Here is a 22,724-nt window from a genome sequence, read left to right as displayed (position 1 = left end):
AGCAGTAAAAACATGGGTTTTATTAATCAACTGCAGTCACAATACAATCGTCATAGATTTCCCCCTCTGTATTCATTCCACCGAACACGAAACAGAGCAGTGTGTCAGCCTGACTTTCCTCCCGTGAGTCACCACCTTGAGTCACTCCTTTCTCAGTGGAATCCCCTTTCTCAGCATCACGGTTTACAGTGGCAGAATTTGAATCTTCTTTCTCAGAAGTACACGTCCCTGGCCACGGAATGATACACATGGAATGGTCCAACCGTCCAGTGGGTGGAGAATTCTCAAATTTAAGCAAGGTCCAATGCTGCTTTTCTATTTTGGGGGGAGAAAAAAAGTCTGTTAAAAATTTCCAAAAATGTTCAGTGATGTGCTATATCACCTGAGCCCTAAAAGAAACAGGAAAAGTCGGGGGCAGGGGGGTCGGGTACCCTAATGATACTCTTACAGCTTTGATGATGTCATTCCCTGAAAGTCTGGTTTTTATTCCTTCGGCCTTGGATGTGGAGTGGCCAAATTGAAAGACCAAAGCATTGTGATAGTTTCAAAGAAGGGTGATACTTGTTTAAAGACCCACAGTGAACATCTGCTCACCTATGTGATACTGGTACATTGTATTCAGGGCTCCTGTGGGAGTCATTCCTCCGAAGACATACAGGTGTTTCCCCACAGCCACAGCTGAGTGGGCAGCACAGCCTGTGGGAGCTGCCCCAGTGGGCCTTAGCTTCTGCCACTTCATGTCACCTGCCAAGAGATGGAAAGTGGGCAAAACCTGGCCTAGACAATGGTTTCAGACGGAACCTGTCAGACGTCTGCAGTTTGCAAACCAACCCCTGAACTTCACTCATAAAGAGTTCTCAAGATAATAGAGCAAGGTTTGGCGTGCACAAAAATTCCTTGGGGGAGCTTGAAATTCTGTCTGGATAGTCCAGAGAGGGACGGAGGGAGGGGGCTCAGTCATCTATAGTTGTTAACAAGCATCCCCAGGTGATTCTGATGTAGGTGGTCTTCGGAGCACACTGAGGAATGTGATCTAAGCTTTGGTGACCATCACCATTAACTCCGTAGGAGCCCAGGAGCAGGTAAGGGGGTGTGTGTGTGTGTGTGTGTGCGCACGCGCGTGCACAAGCATGCCTGTATGTGCACACACATGCATGTCTGAAACAGTAACAGTTACTTTGCAACTTTGTGAGTGCTGACTAGACACTTCAAAAATCTGGTTTACTTTATTCTCATAGCTGCATAAAATTGCTACTACTCACTTCTGCCTACTTTCTTTGTTCTTGAAGATGAAGAAACAGGATTAGAGAGGGGGAAGAAGTCCCACAGCTAGCAGGTGGCACAGCTGGAACTGCACTCAGGTCTGACTCCCAGATCTGTGTTCTCTACGCTGTAACGTGCTGCCTCAGCGCCTATTTCCTACCTATTTCTGCAGATAGTTGCAACTTTTCAGACAAGCATTTAAAGGAGGCAGGACCTCACCGGATTTTAGGTTTTAGAGAACAACCTGGGTAGGAAAGGAGGAAAAATAGCTAGGAAATAGTTCCTCCTACAAGAGAAAAGGACTTTCTTTTTTTAAAATAGGCATTAAAACCCTGTTTGCCTGCCTGCAAGGAATGCTCCTGTGAAGATATTTTCCATCTGTCAGTTCAAGGCAGGGGTCCAGCAACTGGGTTGGAAGGGAGAATCACCGAGTCCAGCCAAATATCCTTTCCAGTGTCAGCCAGCCTCCAATGTCACCAAATCAGAGAACCCACTGTTTGGCAAGGTAGCCTGATACTTGCACAGCAGTTCTCATGCCTTCTGCCCATGGTTCCAATTCCTGTAGTCTGGAGCACTGCAGATTATGTTCATTTGTTTTTCTGTCCACTTTTTTTTTTTGGTTGCACTGTGTGGCAGGCAGGATCTTAGTTCTCCAGCAAGGGGTCATACCTCTGCCCCCTGCAGTGGAACCGTGAAGTCTTAACCACTGGACCACCAGGGAAGTCCCTGTCTGTCCACTCTTAACAGATATACACTCATCATCTGCGACCCGCCAGACATTGTACTCAATGATGGAAATACACTAAGGGAAAAAGAGACAAAGTCCCTGCCCTAAGGGACTTCAGAGTCTGGAAGAATGACCCCAAAAGTGTCCAGCCTCTCGGGACTTTTTTGAGGTCATTCAAACGCTTAAAGACAATACTCATGTTTATTCCTAACTTTCCTTTTCTCAGCATTTTTTAACAATTTAGCATGACAGTTCTGGTTGTCCACCTCCAGACACACTCTAAAAGTTATCCAGAGAATTAAAGGCTACAACTTGAAAGAAATCCAGTCCTTCGGGAAGCACAAGACACAATGAATTTTAATGAAAGAGAAGGGTTGTTGGAAGGATAAGAAAGAATTAATGGATAGGTCTTGGGTTGGCCAGAAAATTCATGATGAATTTTCTGTAAGATCTTACAGAAAAACTTGGACAGACTTTCTGGTCAACCCAATACATGGCAAACACTTAGGAAAGACTTGCTTTTATTATTATTATTATTCAGGTCACATTTGAGAGAATCTAGCAAAGAGTCTACTGGCTGGTTGAGAGCAAGGCTCTAGTCAAAGTATATTTTATTTAATTTTAAGCAGACAAGCAAGCCCCCATGCCCCCTACCCTACTTACTGATATCAATGCAATGGAGATCATCATAGAAATTGTCCCCTGCCAAGCCACCATGGATGAAGAGCTTTGTCCCTGCTGCCACCATCACGTGACCATGTCGGGGGGATGGAGGTTTTCCATGTGTCTCTGGTTGTGACCAGGTCAGGGTGTCTGGAAAAATAAATCCCATGACATAAGGTGACAAAAGTATGAAGCAAAAATGTGAGGACTATACCTAAGCCTCACCTCCCAGCAAGTGGAGATGCGCTGAACAGAGAGCGGCCTGGGGGTCATTCACTGTGACTTGCCAGCCCAACCCAGGCCTCCCTCCATCCACAACCTTTACAGCCTCTGCTGACGTGTGTCCAGGACTAGAGAACTCACTACCTAATATGCCTACCCCTTCCACTGGGCATTAACGAACCACTTTGTGTTTTGAATTTAAAAAATACCTCCCTTAAGTTTCTTTAACCTTGAACTACCCCAAAATTAAAAAGAGTGAGCTTCCTTCTTCTGGGACAGACCTTCAGAGTATTCTCTTTTTCAAAACACTATCCTTAATTGATTAGCTGGAAGAGTAGGGGAAAAAAATTTACTACTTTTAAAGTTAGCAGGGCCTCCTGAAGTGGTTGTATAGGATAATGATTAGAATATAGGATTTGGAGTTAAAACTGGGTTATTTCACTGAATAATTATATGGCCTTGCACGTGTTAATTTTCTAAGCTTCAGATAGTGCAGCTATAAAATGAAGAGAAAGAGAGTACCCGGTAATACCTACCTCTCAGGGTTGAAGTGTGGATTAAATGAGATGATACATGTAAAGCACAGGCACAAAGAAAGGACTCAGTACGAGAGTTATTAATATGAGTATGATCCTAATAGAGCGGATGCATTCTACCTGTTGATAACCCTTCATATCTTCAAAATTGTACATGTATAGAATTGAGGAAAATCAATCACTTCAACATACCAGAAAAGTCTTAAAGGAGTGCTACAAAAATTATCTTAGACAAAAGCCTGACAAACAATTTATCTCTGAATTACCATTTGCAACATGCCTGAAGGTTGTTCACAGAGCCCTCAGTGTTCCAAGAAATACAATTTGAAATAACCTGAGAAAGTTGATGCATATGCATACTTAAGTGGTAAGTATGTTTACCACAGTATTGTTTATATTAATAATAGGGGAGAACCAGAAATAGCCCCTAAGTCCATTAACAAGTGAATGAGTGAGTTATTGCTACAGTCATAATAGAATATTATGTGCTCATTAAAAACACTGAGAAGATTCATTTTGATATATGGCAAAACCAATACAATATTGTAAAGTTAAATAAAATAAAATAAAATAAATAAAAACACTGAGAAAACTTTGTGATTACTGGGGAAATGCTTAAGTGAAAAATACAAGACACAATAGCACATCTAGAATTATCTCTACTATTTTTAAAAAAAGGACCATAATTGCACTGAAATGTTAACAATTTTGAGGTTATAGAATTATATATATATATACACACACACACACATATATGTAGGCATATATATATGTACATATATTTTTTCTCTCACAGTTTTATGTATTCAAAGCCAATATTTTTTTAAAACTGCTTTAAAAGAATCAGAGTCCATTTTTTCTGGAAAAATTCGTATTGTGACATGTATTAATTTTAATTTAAACTTTAAGTTTTCAATTTTGCTTATTGCCTTTTTTCAAAAAAGGTGTAAAAACACAGGAAAATTATTTTTGTTACATGATATTTGTAAAGCGTTATTCATAAATGCCCACTACTAAAAGAAAGAAATGTAAATAAACACTACTTAGACAAAAGATTGGCAAAAGGTCTTACAATATTAAATATATTAAATATTCATACCATTTTGACCCAGTGATTCCACTCCTCAGCATCTATTCCACATTAAATGTTGTGTGCTGTGCTAAGTCACTTCAGTCATATCTAATTCTTTGTGATCCTATGGACAGTAGCCTGCCAGGCTCCTCTGTCCATGAGATTCTTCAGGTGTGAATACTGGAGTGGATTACCATGCCCTCCTTTAGGGGATTCTCCTGACCCAGGGATTGAACCTGTATCTCTTGCATCTCCTGCATTGGCAGGTGTGTTCTCTACCATTAGCACCACCTGGGGAGCCCTAAACATTGTAACACATACATAAATTAATGTATATATTCACTGTAACACTGTCAGCAATCTATAGGAAAATGACTGAATGAATAAAGGATGCTCACAGAAAAATATGCTTTGCAAGGAAATTGTTGGCTTAGGAGAGATCCATGATGTGTGATTAAATGAAGAAATAATAATAATACAGTGAAAATTTATTAGGTGTTTCCTATGTGTCAGAATGGCTATACACTATTACATTATCTCATTTAATCTTTCCAATTCTTTGTGTTAGGCACTATTACTATCTCCATTTTATAGCAAACTAAGGCCTAGAGAGATTAAGAAATTAGTCTAAAGTGATACAGAAAGTAGATGTCAGATCTGGTTCCAAGTCCACTTCCTGTGGCTTCAAAGTTTACGCTTTCAACTAAGATCTACCCTTGTATGCATGCGTGTTTAGTTGCTCAGTTCTGTTCGACTCTTTGCGACCCTACGGACTATAGCCCGCCAGGCTCCTCTGTCCATGGGATTCTCCAGGCAAGAACACTGGAGTGGACTGCCATTTCCTCCTCTAGGGAATCTTCCCAAACTAGGGACTGAACCCGAGTCTCCTGCACTGCAGGTGGATTCTTTACCACTGAGCCATCAGGGAAGCCCCTAAGATCTACCCTTAGACCCACAAAAGTAAAAGTCAGAACAGTATTTATAATTAGTATTTTCATGTATGTGTTTTAAGTTTTCATATAATTTCAAAGTTCATAGAAAATTCATAGGTGTTCACATATACATGTGCATATGATTTATAAATGCACAGAAAAATCTGGAAGTTAGACTATTAGGAATAGCTAACAGTATTTACCTCTGTCTGGGCAGTGGGAAGGAAAGGCCTAAGGAGAAACTTTTTTCTCTTTTGCTTGATAAACTATACTGTCTACATTTTTTAAATTGATCAGTTATTCCTCTTTAAATGCAATTTTAGCTATGGGTAGAAGATACCAGCTAAGAGAAATACTGAAGAAGTCTAGAATTGAGACCCACAGCCAGGTTGTCATTTTCTAATCTGTTTCCTGCATCAGGTAAGCTGCAGGCCAGGGCAGCCCTGACCAGGTAGGAGGTGGCCCCAGGCGTCTCCCACCCCATTCATACTTGCATCAAACACATGAAGCTGCACATCCTGCACGGGCTGGGCACCTCTCTCTCCGCCCCCAAAGACATACAGCTGGTCTCCAATGGCTGCCGATGACGTGTGGAAAGTTCTTGGGGATGGCGGTGGGCCGGTCACCTCTGGGGTAGTCCAAGTCCTGGTATCTGGTCCAGAGAGAAGGTAGGCATCTAAATCCCCAGGCTGAGGGCCTCAGACATTGAGGCTGGGTAGGGTCACTTGGCAAACCCCAATCCCCAAGAGGGACAGGGTAGGTCTAGGCAGGGATCTCCTGCCATCAAATTCAAGGAGGGGTAGGGGACAATACTCAGAATGTGTCCAGATAGACCCAAATTCTCACGAGTGAAAAGCCACAGGTATAATTAAGGAGGACAATTTGTTTTTGGAAGCATTAAACATCCTTTCTGCACCCTATTCCCCTTTGCTGACTATCCTGCCCTGTGCCCACCCAGAGGAGCCCAACATTGAGCAAACTCATTCCCACTGGGTGCAAGAAAGCAGGATATGTTTCTCAGGATATGTGGCCATTAAAAAAAAGTGGACAATATCATTACAGTCTTAGTAGTAGTAGTAGTTGTAATAGTAGTAGTAGTAATTGTCCCCACTAAACACTATGTGCCAAATAAATATTTCTTCCCCCATTTACAGATAAGGAATTGAAGCAAAGATAGATTAAGTCACTCATTTAAGATGGCATGACCAGTAAATGGCTGAGTTGGAATTCAAATTCCATTTCAACATCAAGATCTATGTATATTCCACACTTCTGACTTGAGAATGAAGTTCTACCACCTGGGCGGGTGAACAGAAGCTCATTTTTTTTTCAAAAGGAAGCACACATTTTACAGAAACACAAGCGGTAACTGAGCACCTTCTGTGGGCAGAATCACTGCCCTGAGCACGCCACCATCTCCATCATCCTCGGGCAATCCTGGGAGCAGGTGGAAAGTATCCCCACTTGGCAGATGAAGGAACTGAAGCTCAGAAAGTTTAAATCCTTTCCCCCAGTCACAGTGTTGGTGAGTAGTAGGGCAGGGCTCTGAATACAGATCTGTCAAAACTCCTACAGTCATTCCACTACTTCTTTTCTTTCTTTCTTCCTTCCTTCCTTTCTGCCATGCTGCATGGCTTGTGGGATTTTAGTTCCCCAACCAGGGCTTAAACCCAAGCCCACGGCAGTGAAAACTCCAAGTCTTAACCACTGGACCATCAGGGAATTCCCAGGAATTATTTCTTGACTGGGAAATTCTGTGTCTCGTGTAAAGGTCTTCATTCAATATACAAAGTGGTGCATGAAGCATTTGTAGTATGTGTGGGACTCAAAACATGAACCTGGAGACCAAACAAGTCTCAGCCTATATCCAAAGGATAATGGGGACTTCCCTGACAGTCCAGTGATTAAGACTCTGGGCTTCCACTGCAGGTGTCTTGGGTTCGATCCCTGGTTGGTGAACGAATATCCCACAAACTTCATAGCCAAAAAAAACAAACAACAAAAACTAAAAGCTGAAATAACAAAGCATAATGTAATTGCCTCTATAGCTACAGATCTTGGGGAACTTTTAGATCTTAGGAGGAGTTAGAAAGCATACAACCTTCAGAATAAAAAACAAAACAAAACAGAGGAATTATGGTACTGTCATAAAATTGAGATTGTGTGGCTGCCAAGTCAAATGCTAGCACAAATAATCAGAAAGGAATCCTAAGACTGAGGAACTTGCCTTAGTAACACAAGAAATTAATGATGCACTTATATCATTCATATTTCTTGGTCATGGTGTCAAACTATACTTTCCAGGACAGGAAAGGATCTGGTGGAAAGTCAATTTCTTTGACAGAAGCTTTCCAAATTCTTACTGTATTTTATTTAAAATAGATGCCATCACTGAAAAATTGAGAGGCGAGGGCTCTGGAACTGATTTCCATCTGTCAAACCATAGCTACATCAACCACAACAATTACTGAATGTTAACTATGAGCCAGACGTGAGTTAATTCTTGCCAAACCTAACAAGATAGAAATTATTACTGTCCCAGAATGACAAAGAAGACCAACTGTTATACAAGTAAACCTATCGTTGACACAGGTAACCAGGCAAGAGCTGACTGTTACATGAAAAATGTCCAGGTTACTAGTAATGAACAAACTGCATATTTAAACAATTAGATACAATCGTTTGTGTTTTTTACTTTTGCCCATCAAATTAGCAGTGCTTAAAAATGATAAATTCAGTGCCAGTCAGGAGTGAAACAAGAACTGTTAAACACAATTGGAGAGAGGATAAGTTGAAAAAAATCCTTCTAGAGATGGAGTCCCCTGGTAGCCTAGTGGTTAGGATTCTGGGCTTTCACTCTCTGGGCCTGGATTCAATCCTGGGTCAGGGAATTGGGATTGCACAAACTGTGCAATGTGGCCAAAAAAGAAAATCAAAAAAAGTCTTCCTGGAGAACAATTTGATAGCATGTACTAAAAGCCTTAAAGTAACAAAAAAAAAAAAAAAAAAAAAGCAAAGTCCAGGGTTTTATCTAGTTCTTTTATTTCTGGGCATGAATTCTAAGGCAATAATTTGAAATACATTTTCAATGACTTCTGAACAAAGATATTCACTACTTTGTTATTTATAATGATAGAAATCTGAAGACAGCCTACATGTTAAAAAAAAAAAAAACAGAGGAATTATGGTATCATCATAAAATTGAGTGTTATACAGCCATTAAAAATGATTTTAGCAAAGCTTTGTTGATAGGGAATCATTTCTGTGCTAATTATGAAATTAAAAAGACACAACAGTGTAATGGTAAAATACAAAGATCTCAGGTTTACAAAAATGCAGAGAAAAGACAGAAAGGATTAATATTAATAGCCTTATATATAGGCTATAGCAATATAGCCTTATATTGATATTAATATATTGATATTAATAACCTTAATATCATAGGATTGTGGATGGCTTTTGTCCACTTATTTACACTTTTTAGACATTTTTCAATGCATATTGAAAAATTTACAAAGAGCAAAACAACAAAAAAGTGTTTCTAACTGACAGAAAGTCAGGTCCACCCCCATGGGTGGCTCAGCAACATCCTTGCAGCAGTGATGTCCCCAAACTGCTTCCTCTGTGACAAAACTGCCAGTGAGACGAGTCAGGAACTTTGTACTTTTTGGCTAAAAGAAACATACTAAGAGGATCTCGAGCAGGGTTTCTAAACTTTGGCACTATTGACATTCTAGACCAGACAATTCTTTATTGTGAGAGGCTGCCCTATGCATTATAGCAGGGGTCCTCAGCCTCCAGGATCTAATGCCTGATGATCTGAGGTGGAGCCGATGTAATAATAATAGAAATAAAGTGACAATAAATGTAATAAGTTTGAATCATCCCCAAACCATGACCCCACCCCGCTCCCACCCCTGTCCATGGAAAATTTGTCTTCCACAAAACCAGTCCCTGGTGCCAAAAAGGTTGGGGACCACTGAATTACAGGATGTATGGTAGCATCTCTGGCCTCCACACATTAGATGCCCTGCCCCAAGGTGCAACATGCCAACTGTCTCCTGGCGGGCACAATCACCCCCATTTGAGACCTCTGATAGAGTGACTCGGATTCGAGCCTGCTCAAGGCTCTGATTCCCTGATGACTTTAGGAAAGTCACCCCCCGTCGCTAGACCAGGTTGCCCACTTGGCATAACTGTTTTCTGAAGTCTCTTTCAGCTTTGACTTTTCAGAAGTTGATACTTTGTGCAACTTAGGAGGAAAACAAAATATCATTTATGATTTTCAGATTCTATTCGAAGTGGAAATGTCTATTTTTCTATGAGGTTAGCAAAGGTTAAATGGATCAGTCAGTAAAATCCAAATGGGACTTTGGTACAGGAATGGAAATTGGATTTACTTATTCATTTTTGTAAATAAAATAACCATCAGCTACTTACCAGGATTCAGAACTTGCAGGCAGTTTCGATTTCCTGACTGGTCGGCCCCTCCAAACACCCAGATGCTGTGAGGTGTGCAGGAGGGAATGAAGCTGGTGTGCTCGTACCGGGGCAGGAGGCCCTCTGAGGTGGCTAAATCCCACTGGTGTGTTCCTAGAAAACATTTCACCCAGTTCCTAGATTGGGGCTGCCAGTGGTTTATAGTGGCTGACAAACTTGGGGGAGGGTGAAAAAGGAAAAAGGGGTTAAAAGTGTAAGTGAACAACCAGCAGATCACTTAAAGGGAATGTGGTCAACCTCCAGAACATTTTACATCACACACTTTGGGGGCTGTCGGCCTGTCCATAAACCGTATTCTATGGGGTCAAGCTGGTTTTAGAAAAGGCAGAGGAACTAGAGATCAAATTGACAACATCCGCTGGATCATAGAAAAAGCAAGAGAGTTCCAGAAAAACATCTATTTCTGCTTTATTGACTATGCCAAAGCCTTTGACTGTGTGGATCACAAGAAACTGTGGACAATTCTGAAAGAGATGGGAATACCAGACCACCTGACCTGCCTCTTGAGAAATCTGTATGCAGGTCAGGAAGCAACAGTTCGAACTGGACATGGAACAACAGACTGGTTCCAAATAGGAAAAGGAGTTCGTCAAGGCTGTATATTGTCACCCTGTTTATTTAACTTATATGCAGAGTACATCATGAGAAATGCTGGACTGGAAGAAACACAAGCTGGAATCAAGATTGCCGGGAGAAATATCAATAACCTCAGATATGCAGATGACACCACCCTTATGGCAGAAAGTGAAGAGGAACTAAAAAGCCTCTTGATGAAAGTGAAAGTGGAGAGTGAAAAACCTGGCTTAAAGCTCAACATTCAGAAAACGAAGATCATGGCATCCAGTCCCACCACTTCATGGGAAATAGATGGGGAAACAGTGGAAACAGTGTCAGACTTTATTTTCTGGGGCTCCAAAATCACTACAGATGGTGACTGTAGCCATGAAATTAAAAGACGCTTACTCCTTGGAAGGAAAGTTATGACCAACCTAGATAGCATATTCAAAAGCAGAGACATTACTTTGCCAACAAAGGTTCGTCTAGTCAAGGCTATGGTTTTTCCTGTGGTCATGTATGGATGTGAGAGTTGGACTGTGAAGAAGGCTGAGTGCCGAAGAATTGATGCTTTTGAACTGTGGTGTTGGAGAAGACTCTTGAGGGTCCCTTGGACTGCAAGATCTAACCAGTCCATTCTGAAGGAGATCAGCCCTGGGATTTCTTTGGAAGGAATGATGCTAAAGCTGAAACTCCAGTATTTTGGCCACTTCATGCGAAGAGTTGACTCATTGGAAAAGACTGATGCTGGGAGGGATTGGGGGCAGGAGGAGAAGGGGACGACAGAGGATGAGATGGCTGGATGGCATCACTGACTCGATGGACGTGAGTCTAAGTGAACTCCGGGAGTTGATGATGGACAGGGAGGCCTGGTGTGCTGCGATTCATGGGGTCGCAAAGAGTCAGACATGACTGAGCGACTGATCTGATCTGATCTGATCTGATGGGACCTGCCCCATCTCCCCATCCCAGGGATAGATCCCAGGAGACTGGGTTATACTACACCTTGACTTCCTAGCTTTAGCTGATAGGGCCAAAGGTAGTCATCGGACCCAAGACGAGCCCATCAGAGCCTCTCCCCCAAGAATTTGGAATTCAAATAGATTTCTGGGTTTGGGCGCCCATCTTCTACCATATGTGGAGAAGCAGAGAAAGGCACAGTGTGGAGAAGAGAAGAATGAAACATCTACATAAAGGAGCAGATCCCCCTAGAGACTCCTCTGGTGTCCAATGACTGGGACTCTGAACTCCCAAAGCAGGAGGCCTGGGTTCGATCCCTGGTTGGGGAACTAGATCCCACATGCCACAGCCAAGAGTTTGCATGCCTCAACTAAGACCTGGTTCGGTCAAACTGAAAAAACAAACAAACAAACATATTTCCCCCATCTCCCTGCAGAATAAGGGAGAAAATAGGCAGTTTTTGTCAGCTTTCTAAGTCCCACCTCCACTCTCTCCAGAGGCTAGGCCAAATTCCCTGCCCATGGATTCTCTCTCTAGGTTTTTTAATTTTTTTTGGTTGGTGAAGACAGTTTCTATTACCTCTAGGTAAAGGACTTCTGGCTAAAACAATTCCACAGACTATTAATACCTGACTTCTTAGTGATTTTAATTAGTAAACCACTCACATAGGGCCTTCACAGGCATTGTCTTGTTAGATCATTACAAGTGCCAAGTGAAGCGAGTTATTATGGGACACTGAACCCCAGATGGTTTAGGTGGTTTAGCCAGAGTCACAAAAGTAGTAACAAGTCACAACAGAATTATAACTGTACTAGATGGTAAACTTCTTGAGAGATGAAAGAGATTTAATTTACCTTTGAAATCCTAGTACAGTGTGTAGAAATTCAAATGCCTACAGAGAATTGGAGGAAATTGTGGAGAATGAGAACCCGGCAGGTCAGTTGCAAAAAATTGTCACCATGCAGACATCCAGGCCTACTGATGTCAGATCTTCCAAGACTACAACAGAGGCCAAACAACTTCAAGTTTTACAAGTAGACTCCTGCACATGTGGTTGATACACAACTAAGATCAAAACAATAACACCCATGTTACATGAACCTAATAAAACACATTAACAACACATTTTTGAACTGTGGTTCTGAAGAAGACTCTTGAGAGTCCCTTGGAAAGCAAGGAGATCAAACCAGTCAATCCTAAAGGAAATCAACCCTGAATATTCATTGGAAGGACTGATGCTGAAGCTGAAGCTCCAGTACTTTGGCCCCCTGAAACAAAGAGCTGACTCACTGGAAAAGACTCTGATGCTGGGAAAGACAGAGGGCAGGAAGAGAAGGAGGAGACAGAGGATGAGATGGTTGGACGGCATCATCAACTCAACAGACATGAGACTGAGCAAACTCTGGGAGATAGAGAAGGACAGGGAAGCCTGGTGTGCTGCAGTCCATGGGGTCACAAAGAGTCAGACACAACTTAGCAACTGAACAACACCACACCAGTTTTCTTTTGCCATTATGTAGTACACAGTAGTCACTTGTTAGTTCATTCATTCATCCAAATACTTATAAAGCACCTACTCTGTGCTGGGTGCTATGATAATGGCTGGGGATGCAATGAGAGGTAGTATAACGATGTTGAGAGTTCTCTGATAACCTAGAGGTTAGGATGCGATGCTTTCACTGCCGTGAGCCAGGCTCAATAAGCTGCATGGCAGGGCAAAAAAAAGAAAAAAATACATATTTATAACCATGTTCCCTGTTTCCAAGGAGCTTATACTTTGGTAGGGAAGATAAACAAGGAAACAATCCCATGTGAACAGGGTTGTGAAGAGGGATAAAGATGGGAAAGTACAGGATGCTATGGAAACACAGAGAGTGATTGTGTCATTGTCATTTATGTTAGGAAATATATATTTGACCTTCATCTGTTTAGGCAAAGAGCTCTGAAAACCTTTGTGATGACCTAAGTAATAAGACTGGTAAGTGTCTTTTGTTATTGATGACAAACCCCGTTAACCACACCTGAGTTTATGGGGGTTTTTTGGCCACACCATGAGGCATGTGGAGTCTTATTTCTCGTACCAGAGATCCAACCCACTCCCGCTACACTGGAAGTACAAAGTCTTAACCACTGGATCACCAGGGCAGTCCCTGAGTTTATGTTAATAAGGTGACTTTTGGAAAGCCCCTAAAGATGGGGGCTGGTTGCTAGGGGAAGAAAGCGTAAGACTACAAGGTTAGAACTTTCAGCCACAGACAACCCCACCCCCAGCTCTGGGGAGAGGAGACGGATGGAGGTTGACAATCACCAACGGCCTTAATGTAATCAATTACTCCTCCAGAAAAAAGGCAGGGTTCAGAGTTTCCGGGTTGGTGAATACATGGAAGTGTTGCAAAGGTAGGGCACCTGGACGGGGCACAGGAGTGCCTTTCCCCACATACTTTGCTCTAAGCATCTTTTCTGTTTGGCTGTTTTCCTGAGCTTGGTGGCCTCTTGAGGAAATTAACCAGAAATTAATGGAAGCTGAGGAGGGTGTCTATGTACTTCTATGCGGAGTACATCATGAGAAACGCTGGGCTGGAAGAAGCACAAGCTGGAATCAAGATTGCCGGGAGAAATATCAATAACCTCAGATATGCAGATGACACCACCATTATGGCAGAAAGTGAAGAGGAACTAAAAAGTCTCTTGATGAAGGTGAAAGAGGAGAGTGAAAAAGTTGGCTTAAAACTCAACATTCAGAAAACGAAGACCATGGCATCTGGTCCCATCACTTCATGGGAAATAGATGGGGAAACAGTGGAAACAGTGTCAGACTTTATTTTTGGGGGCTCCCAAATCACTGCAGATGGTGACTGCAGCCATGAAATTAAAAGACGCTTACTCCTTGGAAGAAAAGTTATGACCAACCTAGATAGCATATTCAAAAGCAGAGACATTACTTTGCCAACAAAGGTCTGTCTAGTCAAGGCTATGGTTTTTCCTGTGGTCATGTATGGATGTGAGAGTTGGACTGTGAAGAAGGCTGAGTGCCAAAGAATTGATGCCTTTTTTTTTTTTTGAATTGATGCTTTTGAACTGTGGTGTTGGAGAAGACTCTTGAGAGTCCCTTGGACTGCAAGGAGATCCAACCAATCCATTCTGAAGGAGATCAGCCCTGGGATTTCTTTGGAAGGAAAGATGCTAAAGCTGAAACTCCAGTACTTTGGCCACCTCATGCGAAGAGCTGACTCACCGGAAAAGACTCTGATCCTGGGAAGGATTGGGGGCAGGAGGAGAAGGGGACAACAGAGGATGAGACGGCTGGATGGCATCAGTGACTCAATGGACGTGAGTCTGAGTGAACTCCGGGAGTTGGTGATGGACAGGGAGGCCTGGTGTGCTGCAATTCATGGGGTCGCAAAGAGTCAGACACGACTGAGCGACTGAACTGAACAGAGGAGGGTGTCAGGGGACCCTCCCATTTAAAGGGGTTGGTCAGAACTGCCTGTGGCCTTGTGATTGGCATCTGAAAGGGAGCAGGGAGAATCTTGTGGGTCTGAGCCCTTCACCTGTGGGCTTGGAGTCTAACTCCAGATAGAACTGAGCTGAGTTGTAGGACATCCAGCTGGTGTTGCAGAATTATCTGCTGTGGGGAAAAAATCCCCACATATTTGTCAGTCAGAAGGCAAGTACTGAAGGTGTGTCAGGAGGTAGCACAGGAATAGAGACGAAAAACAGAAGAGTTGCCCCTTTTCAGTGGCAGTACCTAAACTAGTCCAGATATACCAGGGCAAGCTTCCTAATGAAGTGACTTTTCTTTCATTCATTTTTGTTTATTTATGTACTTTGGCCGTTCCACGCTGGCATGTGGGATCTTAGTTCTCTGACCAGGGATCAAATGCGTGCTCCCTGCATTAAGAGAGCAGAGTCTCAACCACCAGGGAAGTCCCTGGAAGTGACATTTAACCTGGGGTCGGAAAGATGGAAAGCAGTCAGATGACAAGGAAAAGTGTCCCAAGCAGATGGAACAATAGATGCAAAGGCTTGGAGACCAATAGAGTTCAAGAAACCAAAGGATATTCAGTGGAGCAAATGCGGTTTCGGAGAGCCAGGAGATGAAGCTGGGGAAGGCCTGAAACTGCGGAGTGACATAATCAGACTTATATTTTATCAAATACTCACCTGAGTACTGAAAATGCACTGCACAGGGGGTAAGTTTGGAAGCAGGCAGATCAGTAAGAAGGTTGTTTTAAGAGTGTAGCTGGGAGACACTGAGGCTTGGACCACAGTAGTAGCCATGCAAATGGAAAGACATGCATGAAAATAGAGATATTTAGGATTTGGTGATGTGGATGTAAGAGGTGAAGGAATCAGTGTCTCCTAGAGAAACATCTGATAAATGAGTGGCTGGCTGTCCAGGGCTCCAAATGGACTCGTTGCCCCAAATCAAGGGAGGCTTAGTTTGGTGGATATATTCCTGGAGTCTGTTGAGTTTTTAGGGACTTTTCAGTGATGTTCAGTGAACTAAAATGGACTAGAATGGGTGAATTCAACTCAGATGACCATTATATCTACTACTGTGGGCAAGAATCCCTTAAAAGCAATGGAGTAGCCCTCATAGTCAACAAAAGAGTCCAAAATGCAGTACTTGGATATAATGTCAAAAACAACACAATTATCTCTGTTCATTTTCAAGGCAAACCTATTCAATATCACAGTAATCCAAGTCTATGCCCCAACCAGTAATGCCAGAGAAGCTGAAGCTGAATGGTTTTATGAGGATCTACAAGACCTTCTAGAACTAACACCCCAAAAATATGTTCTTTTCATTATAAGGGACTGGAATGCAAAAGTAGGAGGTCAAGAGATACGTGGAGTAACAGGTAAATTTGGCCTTGGAATACAAATGAAGCAGGGAAAAGACTAACAGAGTTCTGCCAAGAGAACGCACTGGTGATAGCAAACACTCACTTCCAACAACACAAGAGAAGACTCTACACATGGACATCACCAGATGGTCAACACTGAAATCAGATTGATTATATTCTTTGCAGTCAAAGATGGAGAAGCTCTCTACAGTCAGCAAAAACAAGACAGGGAGCTGACTGTGGCTCAGATCATGAACTCCTTATTGCCAAATTCAGACTTAAATTGAAGAAAGTAGGGAAAAGCACTAAACCATTCAGGTATGACCTAAATCAAATCCCTTATGATTACACAGTGGAAGTGACAAATAGATTCAAGGGATTAGATCTGATAGACAGAGTGCCTGAAGAACTGTGGACAGGGGTTCATGACATTGTATAGGAGGTAGTGATCAAGACCATCCCCAAGAAAAAGAAATGCAAAAAGGTAAAATGGTTGTCTGAGGAGGCCTTACAAATAGCTGAGAAAAGAAGAGAAGCTAAAGGCAAAGGAGAAAAGGAAAGATATACCCATCTGAATGCAGAGTTCCAAAGAATAGCGATTAGAGATAAGAAAGCTTTCCTCAGCTATCAGTGCAAAGAAATAGAGGAAAACAATGGAATGGGAAAGACTAGAGATCTTTTCAAGAAAATTAGAGATACCAAGGAAACATTTCATGTAAAGATGGGCACAATAAAGGACAGAAATGGTATGGACCTAACAGAAGCAGAAGATATTAAGAAGAGGTGGCAACAACATACAGAAGAACTATACAAAAAAGATCTTCATGACCCAAATAACCATGATGGTGTGATCACTCATCTAGAGCCAGACATCCTGGAATGTGACGTCAAGTGGGTCTTAGGAAGCAACGCTATGAACAAAGCTAGTGGAAGTGATAGAATTCCAGTTGAGCTATTTCAAATCCTAAAAGATGATGCTGTGAAAGTGCTGCACTCAACATGCCAGCAAATTTGGAAAACTCAGCAGTGGCCACAGGACTGGAAAAGGTCAGTTTTCATGCCAATCCCAAAGAAAGGCAATGCCAAAGAATGCTCAAACTACCACACAATTGCACTCATCTCACACGCTAGTAAAGTAATGCTCAAAATTCTCCAAGCCAGGCTTCAACAGTACGTGAACCCTGAACTTCCAGATGTTCAAGCTAGATTTCAGAAAAGGCAGAAGAACCAGAGATCAAATTGCCAACATCCACTGGATCATGGAAAAAGCAAGAGAGTTCCAGAAAAACATCTACTTCAGCTTTATTGACTATGCCAAAGCCTTTGACTGTGTGGATCATAGCAAACTGTGGAATATTCTGAAAGAGATAGGAATACCAGGCCACCTGACCTGCCTCTTGAGAAATCTGTATGCAGGTCATGAAGGGACAGGTAGAACTGGACATGGAATAACAGACTGGTCTCAAATAGGGAAAGGAGTACGTCAAGGCTGTATACTGTCACACTGTTTATTTAACTTACATGCAGAGCATGTCATGCAAAATGCCAGGCTGGATGAAGCACGAGCTGGATTCAAGATTGCCTAGAGAAATATCAATAACCTCAGATATGCAGATGAAACCACCCTTATGGCAGAAAGCAAAACAGAACTAAAGAGCCTCTTAATGAAAGTGAAAGAGGAGAGTCAAAAAGCTGGCTTAAAACTTAGCATTCAAAAAATGAAGATCATGGCATCTGGTCCCATCACTTCATGGCAAATAGATGGGGAAACAATGGAAACAGTGAGAGACTTTATTTTGGGGGCTCCAAAATCACTGCAGATGGTGACTGCAGCCATGAAATTAAAAGATGCTTGCACCTTGGAAGAAAGCTATGACCAACCTAGGCAAGATACTAAAATGCAGAAACATTACTTTGCCAGCAAAGGTCCATCTAGTCAAAGCTATGATTTTTCCAGTAGTCATGTATGGATGTCAGAGTTGGACTATAAAGAAAGCTGAGCGCTGAAGAATTGATGCTTTTGAATTGTGGTGTTGGAGAAGACTCTTGAGAGTCCCTTGAACTTCAAGGAGATCAAACCAGTCAATCCTAAAGGAAATCAGTCCTGAATATTCATTGGAAGGACTGATGCTGAAGCTGAAGCTCAACTACTTTGGCTACCTGATGCAAAGAACTGACTCATTTGAAAAGACCCTGATGCTGGGAAAGATTGAAGATAGGAGGAGAAGGGGATGACAGAGAATGAGATGGTTGGATGGCATCACCAACTTGATAGACATGAGTTTGAGTAAGCTCCAGGAGCTCACACACAGCAATTTCCCACTGGTTACTTATTTTATATATGGTAATGTACATGTTTGAACTAATAATCTTAGGAATGATCATGGCCAGCAGCACAAAGCCCTGCTCTCTAGCCAAAGGGCACTTGCTCTGTAGCTTCTGGTCTTTTTTTTTTTAACCATGCCACATGGCAAGGTATCCTTGTTCCCCCACCAGGGATCAAATACATGTTCCCTACAGCGGAAACTTGGAGTCCCAACCACTGGACCGCCAGGGAAGTCCCCTCCACTGCTGGTCTTACCCAGATCTATGGTGTGCACATCTGAGAAGCTTCTGTTTGGATCTGCTCCCCCAACAATGAAGACCTTCCCTCTCTCGGCATCACCAACAGGGGGTAAATATGAGCAGCTGTGACCAACCCGTGCACAGGGGCTGTCTCCAACCAGGGTCAGGGTGTACCTGCCAAAGGGAGGATATATTCAGGAGGCCTGAGCATAGAATAAATGCAGCAGTGTGTTCTTTGCACTCCTCATGGAACAGTCACCAGAGAGAAGGGTCTTATACACACACAGACTTTTAAAATAATACCTAGCAAAGCAGCATTTTTCTGATTAACAACAGTACCGTCCCTTTGCACATAACCTTTGATTTTTTACTTCTGTCCCTACTTTCATCTGACATTAACCTCCTGAGGATGCCCTGGACTAGTTATTGTCCCCATGTGGTAGAGGCAGAAACTGATACACAGAAATGTTCAATGGTATGTCCTGGCACAAGATGGTACTTATGAGCACGGCTTGCCCATTCAGACAGACCTAGTTCAAGTCCTAGTTCTCATGCTTTCTCCAGGTATGCCCCTTTAGAAGTCACTTTAGTTTCCTCATTTGTAAAATGAAGACAGCAAGAATTATACCTGTGAAGAATGAGATGCACTCTTGTTACACAGCAGGGAACGACTCAGTAAATGATAGCCGGAGCTTTATGTATAATCACGTGAGAACCAACAGCACCAAAGCTCCCACCACTAGCCAGTAATGCTTCCCTCTGCCAAGTAATATTCTCCATCCTTCATTGAATTTTAAGAGCTTTTCCAGATTACTCATAAAGCTTGACCTGATGGAAGCCAAAGCTAGCTCTTTGAAAAATCAAATACAGGATCCATTCATTCCATTCTGTAAAGTTATTCTGAATGCAGACACTTCAACCTTTCTGGTTGGAAAAGAAAATTCTGTAGCTGTTTTTCTGGCATTTGGGACTCTTGGCTCTTCCCTCCTTCTCGCACCTTTCTCCTGGCCTGGCTTCCCCACTCTTTCCTTTTGGTTCTCTATCCACCTGTCTGGCTGCACTTTCTGTTTCCTTCTCTGACTCCTTTCCCTCCAGCTTTCTTCCAACCCCCATGGATTCTTTGTCTTAGTCTAGGTTTGCTTATCTGATCAATCCTATGTGTACTGATGGCTTCAATTACCACCTATCTACATGTTCATCAGTGATTTCAAAATCTGTTTCTTTTCCAGATCTCTCTTTTGATGTCCAGATTCACGTATCACATTACTGCCCGAATGACTGCTAACCATGTACCATGCCTACCGCTAACTTTGCTACAACCCTGGTTTCACTCAACTTGTACAAAACCCCTTTGAGGACAGTACCGTTATCATCGGAGTTTTATAGCTACGGACCTGAGGCTTAGAAAGGTTAAATAACTTATTCAAGGGCACACAGCCCTCCAGCTACATGGTGAATAAGACAAAAGAAGTCCCTGCTTCATAGCCCTGCCAGACTAGTTGGGAAGAAAAACACTAAACAGGTAATTTCACAAATAACCACTTCATTTCAACTGTGCTATAAAGGATAACTGGATATACAGTATGAGAACATATCACAGGGAGTCCCTCCTCTGTAAGGAGAGTTGGGTGGGGACAAGAGTGGTCACAGAAGACTTCCTAAAGGAGCCCCATTTTAACTGAGATCTGAAGTATGAGTAGAAGTTATTAATAGCTGGGTAAAGAAAGGGACAAAAGATGGGGGGAAAGGGTGATCCAGGTAGAAGGACCAGCCTGTTCAGTTCCTCAGTGGGAGAGTGCAAACCACGTTAAAGGAAGAGAAAGAGAACAAAGGGTGAGCAGGGGGTCGTAAAGTTGGAAAAGTAGGTAGGGACAGATTATGCAGGGCCCAGCGGGTCATTTTATGGACTCTGGTTTCTATCCTAAGACCAACACAGAGGAACAAAAGGCTTTTAATCCAGAGAATACCATGATCAGATTTTTGATGGGTAGAGGGCAAAAGTGAACACAGAGAAGGCAGATCAAAGGCTCTCCTCCAAGGTCCTGCAGAAGCACTGCCTCCTCTCTACAGCCCTCTATGAGCCCTGCTTCAGCACTGATCGCTTTTCATCACCATCACCACGTTAGTCTGCAGCCGCCCCCACGCTGAGACTATTCATTCACCTTTGTACCTTCAGCATCTACACCGTAACTGCCCGTCAGGCCAGTGTTAGTTGTTGAATGAAGGGTGAGTTGAACAAGCACTCAAGAAACAGTGAAGCCAGTTTAATCTAATTCCCTGAAAACCTTAAAAAATGAGTCACAGCTAGGGGGAAGACACAGTGCTGGAGCTGAGGATGCCAGATGGCCAGTGTCTTACTCGTCTTGGTAAATGGATTCTAATAAAATCAACATCTGCTCTGTGATAATTATTGCCCCACTACCTTTACTCCAAAGACCTTCTCAGACAGTTTGAGTCTAATTACCAGAAACTGCAGACAGTTTCATCTCTACTGTTTTTCATAGATGATCAAATATGTTAGTAAACTACTTATAAATGAAACAAAAACTCATGTGTTTCTCTGTCTGAATCCTTCCTTACAGACCATGTTTCTTTCCTGGGCTTGTCTCCAGGCTCCAAGACTGGCAGCTGCTTCATGATGTCCTATGCATAAGACAGAAAGGCACTCTTTAGACATTGACGATTATCTTCTACCTAACACACAGAGATTACTTCCCATTTTAAAAAATTTCCTGTTGATACACCCATTTCTAGGGCCAGATCTGAAGCACTACCAACCTTTTGATAAAAACTTACATTTGGAAGGCAACAATAACACAATTTTCTTAATCCAATTAGAGAATTTTTTTTGCTTGAAGTTTTCTGTGTCTATGGTTTTCATGGGTAAATGGCATATATCAAAATAATTTTGGAGGTCATAAGGTATTTATATTTATCAAAAGATAAAACACTTTAAAAAGCTGAGAAATACCAAACTCTAGGATAACTCTTGGCCCCAGAATGACATTCAAAGCCTTCTGGTCTCAACCTTTTCAGGAGCTCAACTCTAAATTTCTTGCTATATTGAGCTGTTCTTACTACATTTGTTCCTTTGAAATGTCTTTCATAACTTGCATCTTAGGCTGCTTCCCTTACCTGAAATGTCCCTTCCCTCTGGTCAACTAGCAAAGTCCTAGTTAACCTCCAAAGTCCAGTTCAACTGTCCCATCCTTAGTGAAACCTTCCCTTATTTGTTGCTTTCCTCTTACATTCTCAAGTTATTCTCCATCCGAAGGTATCCATTAAGCTATCGTAATTGCAGGATCACCCTTAATGTAATTATCTATTTAAAAGTCTCTAGACTAGATTCTAGACTAAATTCCAAGGGAGCTGGGCCTCTCCGATGCATTCAGAGAACCAACTAGTGGCCGGTATAGAGCAGAAGTGAGGGATGAGTGAATGATGAAAGAAAATAGATAATATTTCCGGGACGTGAATGGATAAATCCAACCTTCAGCCTAAGCCACTAACTGCTGTTCCCAAAGCCCAAAGCTCAGTGGCGTAAACTTCACCTGGCCCGGGACCTCCCGAAGCAGCCCCTGCCAGTCCCATCCCCCAGTCCCATCCCCGCGTGGCAGCGATAAGCGATAGGAGACAGGGTCAGGAGAGAACCGGCTGGTTCCTGTCCGTCAGTGTGGCTGGGCCGGAGCCTGAGGAGGTCTACCCGGCGTTTTCTACCCGGCCTAGCTCCATTCCCCTAAAAGATGCAGCCGCCCCCGCCCGGGATCGCCTCCAACCGGGGTCCCGGAGCACCCCGACTCAGCTCCAGACTGCATTACCTGCGACGGTTTAGGCCAGTCCTGGGCCGTGGCTCCGCCCCAGTGGGGGCGGGTCTTAGAC

At 42.7% G+C, this 22,724-nt stretch overlaps 1 protein-coding gene across 2 annotated transcripts; it reads right to left on the bottom strand.

Moving 5' to 3' along the window:
* On the bottom strand, positions 1 to 22,724 carry RABEPK (Rab9 effector protein with kelch motifs). 2 transcript variants are annotated; one of them, XM_019970835.2, is made up of 8 exons: positions 22,664 to 22,724; positions 21,430 to 21,488; positions 18,862 to 19,019; positions 9,856 to 10,008; positions 5,906 to 6,067; positions 2,654 to 2,803; positions 595 to 744; positions 1 to 315 (listed from the first exon to the last, which is right to left on the bottom strand). In XM_019970835.2, the coding sequence occupies exons 2-8, from the start codon at positions 21,480 to 21,482 to the stop codon at positions 23 to 25; spliced, it is 1,119 nt and encodes a 372-aa protein (XP_019826394.2). In that variant the 5' UTR covers positions 21,483 to 21,488; positions 22,664 to 22,724; the 3' UTR covers positions 1 to 22. The 2 variants fall into 2 exon arrangements, with proteins under 2 accessions (XP_019826394.2, XP_019826395.2); XM_019970836.2 differs by lacking the exon at positions 595 to 744.

Source organism: Bos indicus, chromosome 11 (assembly GCF_029378745.1).
Source record: "Bos indicus isolate NIAB-ARS_2022 breed Sahiwal x Tharparkar chromosome 11, NIAB-ARS_B.indTharparkar_mat_pri_1.0, whole genome shotgun sequence".
Classification (NCBI taxonomy): Eukaryota; Metazoa; Chordata; class Mammalia; order Artiodactyla; family Bovidae; genus Bos; species Bos indicus.
This window is presented reverse-complemented; position numbering and strand designations above follow the sequence as displayed.